Genomic DNA, 11,500 nt, shown 5'->3' with positions numbered 1-11,500 from the left:
GTGGACTAACAAGACCTTGTAGATGGCTTAAACGCGGGGGGAGTGGGGTAGGGGAGACCGCCTAGTTTGGGGGAACAGTAGGGTTAGTAGCTAGGCTGTGGAGAAAGTGAATAGTTTTGGAATATTAAACACGTATCTCTGTTGTTTTGTCTTACGTGTGTGTTTATATTACAGAATTTGTGTTTATTTTTTACTTTTCTGGCTGTGCTGCGCGGCTTGCAGGAACTTAGTTCCCCAACCAGGGATCGAACCCGTGCCCCCTGCAGCGGACCACCAGGAAATTCCCGAATTTATGTGTTGATATTAACACAAACTGATTCAGGAAAAATACCTAAGTAAAAATGAGAAAAATGATCAACGTCTACAGGCTCACCGTGCCACAGGATTACCACTAACACGCTCATGAGCATCCGTCCAAACTAGTCTCCACGTACGTGTGTGTACGCGCACGTGCAGGCTGTCCCCGGGCCACCCCCATGTTCAGGGGTTGGCCCAAAGAACTCAGGAGACGCGGTATACACCTGTTGTCACAGTCAAGGTTTATTACAGCAACGTAGCCAGCGGGGAGCTGACTCCGGGGAGGGGACGCCCACTCCACAGGAGCCGGCGGGAGCCCTGGCGGACCTCGCTGGCTGTGGGCAGGGTGCACCACACCCGCAGGGAACAGGGAGCGGAGGAAGGGCCCGTGATCGCCTGCTGCTCTACAAGGGACTAATGTCGTCCACAGAGCACGTTTAAAGCAGGACCAGCATGGGAGATGAAACCATGACCCACCCTGTAATAAAGAGTTACAAAAGCCACCCCGCGCGGGACTGCCCAGGGCGACAGCGAGCTGTGCCGAGAACCGAGCCAAGACGACCACGGGTGTCCAGGGGCTCCACCTGCCTGCTGGGCGCAGTCTGGGGTCAGGGTGCCCATGGCGGACACCGGCCACTGCCAGGCCCCTGGGTCCGCAGGCCAGTCCTCGGCCCTGCGGCCGGCACCAGGTCAGCAGTCAGCAGTGGGCGGCCAGGCTTTCTCGACGTTGGCGTGCACGGCCTGCGGGATCCACTCACAGTACTCGGCCAGCAGGTCTGCAGGGGTGGGAGGGAGGACGGTCAGAGCAGCTCTGTGCCCGCCCGCCTGCCGCAGGGCACACCCTCCTGCTAAGCCTGGGTTCCCTCGGTGGCCCCACCCTGTTCCCCCCGCGATGCCCTCGCCACGGGGCACCCTTCCTGGTCAGACTCACATTTGGGGTTCTTCCTCCAAGCAGCCAGCAAGGCGTCTCGGCAGTCGGCTTTCTCAGCAACAAGGGCTCTCAGGAGGCTCTCTGTCCTGGGCTGCAGCCTGCGGGTGGGGAGGCAGGACGTGGGGCGTCACGAGGCCCACACGCTGGTACCACTGCCAGGCCTGCCCAGGAACTGCAGGAAGTCCCCTTCCCTCCAGCAGGCCGGGGGTGCTGGCCGGATGGAAGGATCCAGACTCCATCGCCTCCCACCACTTGCCTCTGACCCGCCCGCCCAGGCTGCTCCCACACACGGTGCCTGTCCATCTGGAACCTTCCTCCAGACTCCCGCCCGGCTCGCAGCCCTGCCTCCCCTGACGCTGCTCCGTCAGCCTTTCCTGACTGAGTCCGCCCGCCCGCCGCCTCACCTCCACATCCTGCTTTGACCCTTCGTAGCTGTGCCACCCCTGCCACTTGTATTAGTTCTGTTTGGGGAGAACCTCCCTGCCCTGGGACATGCCACGGGACAGGGTCATGGCTCGACCCTAACACGAGGATGTGCTTGGCACAGAGCGGATGCTCAGAACCAAGTGCTGGCTGGAGAACTTGGCTGGCAGGGGCTCCTGGACCCACAGCCTCACCCCGAGTCCCCGGGAGTGCCACGAGAGAAGAGACTCCTGTCGTCCTAAGGCCCTCAGTGGCTGGGGATCTGTTACGGCGGCCCCAGGACACTAGTCTCAGCTCCCTCCACCACCACCTGCCGAGCCGACGCCCCCGGGAGAGACTGTACCTGGCCCACGTCTTCAGCATCGTGCTGGGGCTGGACAGCAAACAGCCCTTGTACGAGGCCAGCTTGTGGAAGACCTGGGGAGAGACCACAGGATGGAGTGAGAGATCTGGGGCTCACGTCCCACCCAAGGTGCCAAGGAAGGGGCCGAGGGAGCTGTCGCCTACCTGCCCCTCCAGCAGAACCTGGGCAAAGTGCTTGTAGCAGTCGAGGCCTTCCGGAAAATCCACCTGGACCGCGGGGAGCGGCCAGCCGACGCGACCTGGGGCGCGTGAGCCGGTGAGCAGGGGCCACGATGGAGCCCCACGTCATCCTCCCCTGCCAGTCCCCTCCCCGCCTGCCAAGGGGGCCCGCAGCCTGGGATGACACGGCGCAGGACACACACACCGCCCAGGGCACGCGGGAGGCGGGACCACGTGTCCAGTGGAGCCCAAGGCCGCCGGGAAGTCACGCCGACTCACAGAACACGCTGGCCCGGTGACACAGCACCCGCCCCTTCTCGGGGCAGTAGGCGGGGGGCGGCTCCTCAAGGGGCTTGTCAAACTGGCAGTAAGACGGCAGCAGCACCGGGATCCACTGCACCTCCACCGTCGAGACGCCTGGGGGCCCGGGAAAGAAGGGCTGGGGGCTCGGCGAAGGCTCGTGGGTTCTCCCCTCAAGGGCCCAGCGGCACGGCTCACCAGAGCCACGCGGGTCAGGCGAGGGGCTGGCCAGCTGCGCTACCTTTCATGTACATCTTGGTGGTCTCCACAATTTCCTGGTAGACCACAAACTCGGGGAGCTCCCTGAAGAGCACGGAGCTGGGGTGGATGAAGACTGGGTCGTCGAGGAGGGGGGTCTGCGAGAGAGACGGCGGGTGGGCGTGAGCCTGGGGCATGCGTGAGCGCCAGGTGAGGCTGACCCCCGAATCCAGTCACACCCTCAGCCAGGAAAGGAGAGCATCCGTCAACCGGCGAACGGCCACCCTGGCGGCGTGTGTCCGCCGACGGAGCGCGTACCCTGCCGTGAGAGGTACTGACACGGGCAGCAGCGCGACCCGCCAAAAAGCGCAGCACTGAGCGAAGGAAGCCAGTGCGAGAGGCCACGCGGTGGATGGAGGGTCCGCTCGTGTGAAACGCGTAGAACAGCAAATCCACAGAGACAGAGGGTGGGGGGTGGGGGGTGGGGGGACCCAGGGGACAGATCCGCGGGTGGGGGGTGGGGGGACCCAGGGGACAGATCCGCGGGTGGGGGGACCCAGGGGACAGATCCGCGGGTGGGGGGTGGGGGGACCCAGGGGACAGATCCGTGGGTGGGGGGTGGGGGGACCCAGGGGACAGATCCGCGGGTGGGGGGTGGGGGGACCCAGGGGACAGATCCGCGGGGTGGGGGGACCCAGGGGACAGATCCGTGGGTGGGGGGACCCAGAGGGGATGGGGGGTGGGGGGACCCAGAGGGCAGACTCGCGGGTGGGGGGACCCAGGGGACAGATCCGCGGGGTGGGGGGACCCAGGGGACAGATCCGCGGGGTGGGGGGACCCAGAGGGGATGGGGGGTGGGGGGACCCAGAGGCAACGGGGGGCGGCCACAGTGGCCATCCGGAGCCTTTTGGGGCCATAGACACGTTCCGAATTACTTGTGGTGCTGGGCGCACAACTCTGAATGGACTAAAACCCCCTGAACTGTACACTTTACAGCGGCCAGTTGTATGAGGTGTGCTTCCATCTCCATTCAGTGAAGCTGGGGTGAAGCTCACGCCCAAGGGAGAAGCGGCTGCACCGTCACCCCACCTCGGCCCTGGGTGGGGCCTTCCCAGAGGCAGTGGGACCCGTGACCCGGGAGGATAGGCCCACCCACACCCAAGGGTGCCTGCAGCTGCCCCTCACAGGCGTCCTGATGTTGCCCAGAGCTGGGCGTCTGGAGTGCCCCAGCTGCCAGGACGTGAGACGGAGGGCAGGGAGGGCGGGGGGCCCGGGCGCAGCGACTGCCCTGCTGCCCATCCCCGAGCCAGCGTCCAACCTTGTAGGCGTTCTTCCACTTGTCGTCCAGCAGGTCCTCACTCTGGACCCTGCGGGCCAGGTGGTCACCCAGGCCGGCCGTCACGATCTGCCGCAGGTAGGTCACCTGGCTCTCGGAAGGCGGCTGCATCTTGGGGTCCACGAAGAGCCCGGCCTCGGGGCACATGGTGTTGACTGGGGGCAGACCGAGGCGTGAGGAAGGCGAGGCGGGGGCTGGCTCCGCCCGGCCTTCTGGAAGGCCCTACACTGATCAGCTCAGAGCTCTGGCCTCAGCGACCTGCGCATCTCGGCCCCCGGCCACCGAGGATGCCCACCCACACCCATGCCTGCCTCGTCCTCGGGACGAACCCCAATTCCCTTGCGGGCGGCGGACCGTGCTGCTGCGAGAGCTCGCACTTGACTCCCTGTCGGCCTTGGGGCAGGGAGCACGCCCAGCCAGGAGACGTGACAGACGAGTCACGCTCTCTGAGCAGGACAAGTGTGGAGGCCACCTCTCCCCTCGAGGGCCCTGCGCTGCCGAGCCCAGGCGCGAGACGCAGGGCGAGGCCTCCTTCCTCTGCACGAGAAGGATTTGAAGCTCTGGAACACGTGGCAGGTGGGGAGAAAGGAGGCGGGGCTTTGGGCCCTGCTGCTTGTGGCGGGAGGAGGCGGCAGGGACAAAATGAGAGGAGCAGGACGGGGGACGCAGGTGGGGAGAGCGGGCTTCGCTCCCCGACTGGGGACCGAACCCGTGGCCCTACAGTGGAAGCATGGGGTCCTAACCACTGGACCGCCGGGGAAGTCCAGGGCTTTCTGTTCTGAGGTTTGCAATGTAAATCTGTCTTCCCTACAAAACCTTCAGTGACACCTATGTTGTTTAACTTAAAAAGCGAGAGAAGAGGAAAGAAACAGGAAGAAGGCAGAACACGGACAGGACGCAGAAGACCTGCCACCCATGCCCAGCCCTGATGTGGCTTCAAATGGGTCCGGTCCCCACCACCACTCAGACCAACAGGAGCGGAAAGCAGGGGCTGAACCGTCTGCTGCTCCCCGACTCCAACAAGAGGGGCCCCTTCCACTGCTGGAGAAGCAAACCAGGGCTGGACCCTACTCGGGAGCAGGGACCCCTGCACGAGGTTGCTGGGCAGGAGGTGCGGCCAGCAGCTGGTCCAGGCCAGAGCCGGGACAAAGGGTGACGAGAGGGATGTCACCAAGGAAAGGATGAGACGGACAGACAGCCTGACGGGAGAGCGTGCACATGTCACTGCCCTGCTCGTGTGCGTGTCCTCGAAGGATCACCAAAGTGGCGAGCACTAAAACAGATTTTAACAAATAGGTGAATTCGCAAATGTGGACTCTGTGAATAACGGAGATCGACAGTACATGGGTGACGTCGCTCAAAAGCGACTTTAAACGTCAACAGGGTCAAGTTCTCTGCTGGGCGCAGGGCCGTACCCGCAGTGGTCAGCTGGCCCCTCAGGCGCCGGATCTCCATCATGGCCCTATACCGCAGACCGTTGGCCTCACAGAACTGGGGAGAGCAGCCCGCGTACTCGCAGGCTCCCACGGCACCTGTGGATGGGGGGGCGGGCGTCACTCATTCTCGCTGCCCCGTCCCACCCCGCGTGACCTCCCCACCAGCCACACTCCACGCCATGCAGGGCACTCACCAAGCAGCACCATAAGGTCCCCGAGTTTCAGAGAGGCTCCCTGCCCCGCCCAGATCCTCTTCATCTGGGCTACCCGGGCCCGCTTGCCCTTCAGCCTGGCGAGCTCCTCGTCGCTGGCAGCTGGCCTGCGAACACACACAGCACCCAGGCTGTTGCCCTGGCCGCGCAGGGCTGCAGAGGCAGGGAACATGCCAGTTACCCAGGGTGAGCCCAAAAATGCCTGGTGGGGTCACTGATCAACATGACCACGATCGTGGGAATTCCCTGGCGGTCCAGCGGTTAGGACTCTTGCGCTTCCACTGCAGGGAGCATGGGTTTGATCCCTGGTCAGGGAACTAAGATCCCACAAGGTACACAGCATGGCCAAAAACAAAAACAAAAACAGAAACAGAGCTCGGTAGAGATGAGAACACTGCCAGGCGCAGGGCGGCAAGGGTCTCGCACAAGACCACTCAACAGGTCAGTGATGCCCAGGAGGCCAGCCTCCACACTGTGGCACAGCCGAGGGCAGGCGGCCCCCGAATGCCCAGTCCCCGGCCCCCACCTGTCCAGCTCCTCAAACAGCTCCCGGACCGTCATGGCAGCCACGATGGTGATGGCGTACGGCAGGCAGTCGTGTTGCCTGCTCAGCGCCAGCATCTTGGCGTAGCGCGGTGCCACGGGGAACGTGGCCATGGTCCTGCCCAGCTCAGTGATGGGGCAGCTCCACCGGGACCTCTGCAGCTGCTTCACCCTGGAGGATGGAGGTCTGTGATGGGTGCGGGGAAGGCTCCACGAGAAGCCTTCGGCACCAAGAGGCCTGGTGCTCGGCCAGCTTGGGAGAGGGCAGAGGGCAGAGGGCAGGGAACGGGGCGGGCCCTGGGCTCCCCACTTCCCCCGAGCTCCTGCCCTACCTTTCTGTTTTGGGGGGCGCCTGCAGGGCACCCAGTGCGATCAGCAGCTCCTCGGCGGCGATGAGGGCCTCCACGGACGGGGGCGTCGGGAAGGGGAAGTTGATGACCTGGGACACAGGGAGACATGGCAGGAGACAGGTGAATGCGGAGGAGGAAGCAGGGGACCAGGCCTGGCAGGAGGACGGGGCTCCTACCGCCTGCCCTCCGAGCACCACTCACGCTCAGAACATGGGACACGGGGGCCTGGACACACGCAAAGTCCACGTGCCGGGGAAACTCCACAGGCCCTCTTCCTTCATTCATTCACATCATCCACTCACTCAGAAGCATGTACTGAGCACCTCGTGTGCACCAGAGGCTGTTCTTGGCGATGGAGATAGAGAAAAACAAGACGAGGACTCAGCCTCCATTGAGCTTTCATTCAGCCAGAAGGGGCCGCAGACGACCAGTGAGTATACACGAGAATAAACGTCATCACAGGAGAAAATGTGCCCAGACAGTGAGATGATCAGGGGACAGATCAGGGACAGGGAGTGACCGGGGTCAGGGAGGGTGGCACCTTAGAGCGACCAACTCAAAACAAGCATTAAAATAAGCATCTGTACACAGATGTTCACAGCGCCACTAGGCACGGCAGCCAAAAGGTGGGGACAACCCAGATATCCATCGATAGGTGGATAAACCAGCGTCCATCCCTACGATGGAGTGTGACTCAGTCATAAAAATGAACGAAATTCTGACACGTGCTACAGTGTGGACGAACCTTTAAAACACAACGCTGCTAAGTTCAGCTGTGGATGGTCCAAACAACAGAAATATAAAACACGTATCGATTTATAATATTTGCTGAAATAAACTGACTCTGATTCAAACTGTCAGCTAGGTTCTTTGACACTGAAAATAAAATACCAAACATAACTAATGTAAAAACTTTTAGCAATGAAAAGCATGATCCTATCTTTTCTATCATCTTACTGTGTACTGAACTGATAAATGACGTTTACATTGGCTAAAAAACCCCCGAAAAAAACAAACCACGATGCTGAGTGAGAGAAGCCAGACAAAAAAGGACAAATATCATATGATTCCATTTTTATGAACCGTCCAAAATGTACAATCCGTAGGGACAGCAAGAAAGCAGCCTCGTGGGTGTCAGGGGCTGGGGGGAAGCGAGGGCTGGGACTGACTGCTGACGGGGGCGGTCCTCTCTGCCTGCGCCAGCCCTCCCGGAGCAAGGCAGAGGCGGGCACCCCTGGACACACTCAGTGGGTGCAGCACTGAGGAGGTGGGGGGCCCACAAGAAACCGGCAGGGGGCTGGGCAAGCACCACAGGGCTCAGCTCCTCGAGCTTCCTGGGCCGCAGGGAAGGAGGAACAGCCCGTGAGGGGCTGGGGTCGCCCTTGCCCCCCAGACCAGACACTGGTACCCTGGCAGATCAGTGGGGTGATGGCAGGGCTAGGGCTGCAACTGACCTTTTCAATGTTGAGAGCTTTCATCTGAAGGGTCAAGTCTTCGACAGGTCTCCGGGTGATTTCAGGAGGGGGGAACTTCTCAAAGTCCCCGAAAACCGCAGATGAATACAGTCTGAACAGAAGGAAGCACGAGAGACTAGGAAATGTTAAGTGAATAAGGAAGAAACTCAGCCCAGCTACCTGGCGTTGAATCTTGACTCCACCACTTCACTAGGCAAGGGGTTTACCCTCTTCCTGCCTCACTTTCCTCATCTGTGAAATGGGCGAACATAGCAGCTGCCCCGTTGGGATTGGTGAAGATACTTCAGGTATCTTCACATAAGACTGCTTAGAACTGCCTGGCACACGGCACTCGGGACGTTTTAACTACGTTATTGCTTACGAGTTTTCTTGGCATAGTTTCTCAATTTTCTTTTCTTTTGTAACGTAAAGCAACGTTGAAAAGAACAGCATACAGCTATTGAAAACAAACAAATAAAACCCAGCATACAGACTGGGAGAAAATATTTGCAATGATGCCTCTGACAAGGACCCAGCACTAGGATTACAGAAAGAACACTTACAACCCACCAATCAAAACACAAACCACCTGACTGAAAAGTAAACGATAGGGACTCCCCTGGTGGCACAGTGTTTAAGACTCAGCGCTCCCAATGCAGGGTGCCCAGGTTCGATCCCTGGTCAGGGAACTAGATCCCACATGCATGCCGCAACTAAGAGTTCACATGCCACAACTATGGAGTCCACGAGCCACAACTAAGGAGCCCACGAGCCTCAACTAAAGAGCCTGCCTATGGAGCCCGCCTGTCGCAACTAAGACCTGGCACAACCAAGTAAGTAAATAAAATAAAATAACAAATACTATAACAAGAAAAAAAGAAATGATGGATCTGAATAGACATCCCTCCAGAGAACACACACAAATGGCCCGTAAGCACGTGAAAAGATGCTCAACGTCATTAGAGAAATGCAAACCAAGACCCCTGTGAGATACCACCTCGTACTTTCATTTTTATAAAGTAGAAAATAGCGAGCATTGGTGAGATGTGGAGGAATTAGAACCTTCGCACGCTGCTGGTGAGAATGTATAGATAAAATGGAGTAGCCGCCGTGGAAAACAGTCTGGTCGTTCCTCAAAATGTGAAACACAGAGTCATCGTACAACTCAGCAATTCTACTCCTAGGTATACACCCGAGAGGCATGGGAACAGACGTTCAAATACTTGTACATGAGTGTTCACGGCAGCACTATTCACAGTGGACAAAATGTGGACGCAACCCAAGAGTCTATCCACAGATGAATGGACAGTGAGATGTGGTCCCTCCACGCCAACGCATGTTACTCAGCCATTAAAAGGAATGAAGCACTGACACAGGCAACAGTGTGGATGAACCTTGAAAACATGATGCTGAGTGAAAGAAGCCACACACGAAAGGTCACATATTGTCCGATTCCATTTAGGGAAAATGTCCAGAATGAGCACGTCCGTAGAGATAGGAAGTAGATGAGTGGCTGCCGGGCGCTGGTGGGTTGGGAGTGGTAGGGAGATGCAGGGAGAAACTGATCAATGGGTACAACTGATAAATGCGGTCTCTTTGGGGGTGAAGAGAACGTTTAAAAATTAATGGTGGCGATGGCTGCACAACACTGTAAATATACTAAAACCCACAGAATTGCACACTTTAAATGGTGAGTTTTATGGTATGTGAACTTTACCTCAAAAAAGGTGTTAATAAAACAAAACAAAAATCGAGGTGCTGAAAAACACAGGGCCTGACGTCAGCAGAATAAAGAAATAACACAAGTGCCTGAAAGCCAACAGAAAAGGGGGTGCGAAGGACGGCTTCCAGCGGGACACGGGACCCCCCTTTCCTCGCCCCTGGGTGGGTGACCACTGCACAGTGGCCCCAACGTCACTGGAGGGGCCCCCGGGAGCCCCACCTGTAGCAGTGGCCGGGCTCCGTCCGGCCCGCACGTCCTGCCCGCTGATCGGCCGAGGCCTGGGAGACCCAGGTGATGCGGAAGGAGGACACGCCGGTGACACGGTCGTAGTACCGCTTCTTGACCTTTCCACAGTCCACCACGTACTTGATGCCTGGGATGGTGAGGGACGTCTCGGCCACATTGGTGGCCACAACACACAGCCGTGTCCCCTCTGGGGGAGGTTGGAAGACCTAGGATGCGGGGACGGGAGCAACAATAAAATTGACCTTTGTCCCACCAGAGTCAGGGAAGAATTTGTGGGACAGAGGTCAGAAGAAGTCAGCCAGGCGGGGCAGGGCCTGGAGGTGACTCTCCTCGCCTTGGGCCACTGCTCCCCAACTAAATGAGGGAAGCGTTTCCGTCCTCCGAGCAGGAGATCCCAATACCCTCTCAAAAGTCTGGGGCGCTGATCAGACAGCTGACGGAGAGGGTGACCCGGCGCCTGACCTGCTCCCACCTCAACGCCTCTGGGCGCTCCCCACCGGGCATCCGTCCCAGGCCCCGCACGGTTACCTGCGCCTGCTTCTCCGGGGCCAGCAAAGAGTAGAGAGGGAGCACATGGAGGGGAAGCGAGGCATCGGGCTGCTCACCTGCAGGGGAGGCAGAGGCCTGCGGCTCCCAGCTCCCCTGCTGCCCAGCAACCCTGCCCGCTCCGCCGGGGAGGCCCCCCTGCAGCCCCGCTGCCAGGGCTCAACCCTGGGCACTGGCAGAGAGGGTCGGCAAAGCCAGCCACGCTGCAGCCTCTCCTCCTCGGAAGAGTCCCAGGCCCTGTGTGGGGACCCCTAAGGGCTTGATTCTGCCCCCCCGCAAACCCCCAAGGCCTGCGTTCACCCAGCAAAGCCAAGCCCAGGGTTGGCGCCCCCATTACAACCGGCACAACAGAGACCTGAGGGCCTCCTCTGTGTCAGGCGGTTTCAGGAGCTCAGGGGACAGCAGGGGGCAGAGCAAGCAGGAACCCCAGCTCCCCTGGGGCTCGTTGCTGGAGAGGGCCCATCGCTCGACCCAAGCCCATGCGGTGGGAGCAGAGGCCGCGGCGGGTCCCACCTCCGTCCGTCCCGTCGTCCCCTAAGTCCAGGTCCAGGTCGGAGCCCAGGGACTCCTCGTCCATTTCCCTGTCCTCGTCACCTCCGCCCGCTGGCAACACCGAGTAATTGTCCAAACTGATCTGGGGCAGCGTCTACGGTAAACAAGACATCAGCACCGCGGGCTGCGAGGGACCCTGCGTAGAGAGCGGCATTGCGAGCAGCGCCTGCGGCCACGTGACCCTGGGCAGGTCACTCGGCCCCGTCCTGCGTCGGTGTCCTCATCTAAGAGCTGGGGATGATCACGGGACTTCTCGAAGGGCTGCCGTGAGGACGCTATGAGCTAACACACGTGCAGCCCTGAGACCACTGCCCTGGGCATCCACGCAGGCCCTGCTCAGGGCTCGGGGCTGGGCCTTCCAGAAACTTCCTCCAGGCCCCCAGTACCGGGAGCCTGGAATGTTTTAAGTCGCAGCCCACCCTGCAGCCTCC

The 11,500-nt window shown here is 60.1% G+C and overlaps 1 protein-coding gene across 2 annotated transcripts in view; it reads right to left on the bottom strand.

Moving 5' to 3' along the window:
• Nucleotides 1–532: 532 nt before the first annotated feature.
• Nucleotides 533–11,500, bottom strand: part of DHX37 (DEAH-box helicase 37) — a 30,737-nt gene continuing 19,769 nt past the window's right edge. The window contains exons 13-27 of one of the 2 annotated variants that reach the window (XM_082668395.1): nucleotides 11,031–11,163; nucleotides 10,500–10,576; nucleotides 9,945–10,177; nucleotides 8,003–8,114; nucleotides 6,531–6,637; nucleotides 6,182–6,370; nucleotides 5,638–5,762; nucleotides 5,423–5,539; nucleotides 3,990–4,162; nucleotides 2,715–2,829; nucleotides 2,453–2,590; nucleotides 2,159–2,253; nucleotides 1,995–2,068; nucleotides 1,229–1,326; nucleotides 533–1,073 (exon numbers count right to left, since the gene is read on the bottom strand). In XM_082668395.1, coding sequence (XP_082524521.1) covers nucleotides 988–1,073; nucleotides 1,229–1,326; nucleotides 1,995–2,068; nucleotides 2,159–2,253; nucleotides 2,453–2,590; nucleotides 2,715–2,829; nucleotides 3,990–4,162; nucleotides 5,423–5,539; nucleotides 5,638–5,762; nucleotides 6,182–6,370; nucleotides 6,531–6,637; nucleotides 8,003–8,114; nucleotides 9,945–10,177; nucleotides 10,500–10,576; nucleotides 11,031–11,163 — 1,872 coding nt within the window. In that variant the 3' untranslated portion in view covers nucleotides 533–987. Of the gene's footprint in view, nucleotides 1,074–1,228; nucleotides 1,327–1,994; nucleotides 2,069–2,158; nucleotides 2,254–2,452; nucleotides 2,591–2,714; nucleotides 2,830–3,989; nucleotides 4,163–4,479; nucleotides 5,281–5,422; nucleotides 5,540–5,637; nucleotides 5,763–6,181; nucleotides 6,371–6,530; nucleotides 6,638–8,002; nucleotides 8,115–9,944; nucleotides 10,178–10,499; nucleotides 10,577–11,030; nucleotides 11,164–11,500 lie in introns of those variants that run through there. The other variant, XM_082668396.1, reaches the window with a different exon arrangement.

Source organism: Grampus griseus, assembly GCF_964374135.1.
Source record: "Grampus griseus genome assembly, chromosome: 12".
NCBI lineage: Eukaryota > Metazoa > Chordata > Mammalia > Artiodactyla > Delphinidae > Grampus > Grampus griseus.
This window is presented reverse-complemented; position numbering and strand designations above follow the sequence as displayed.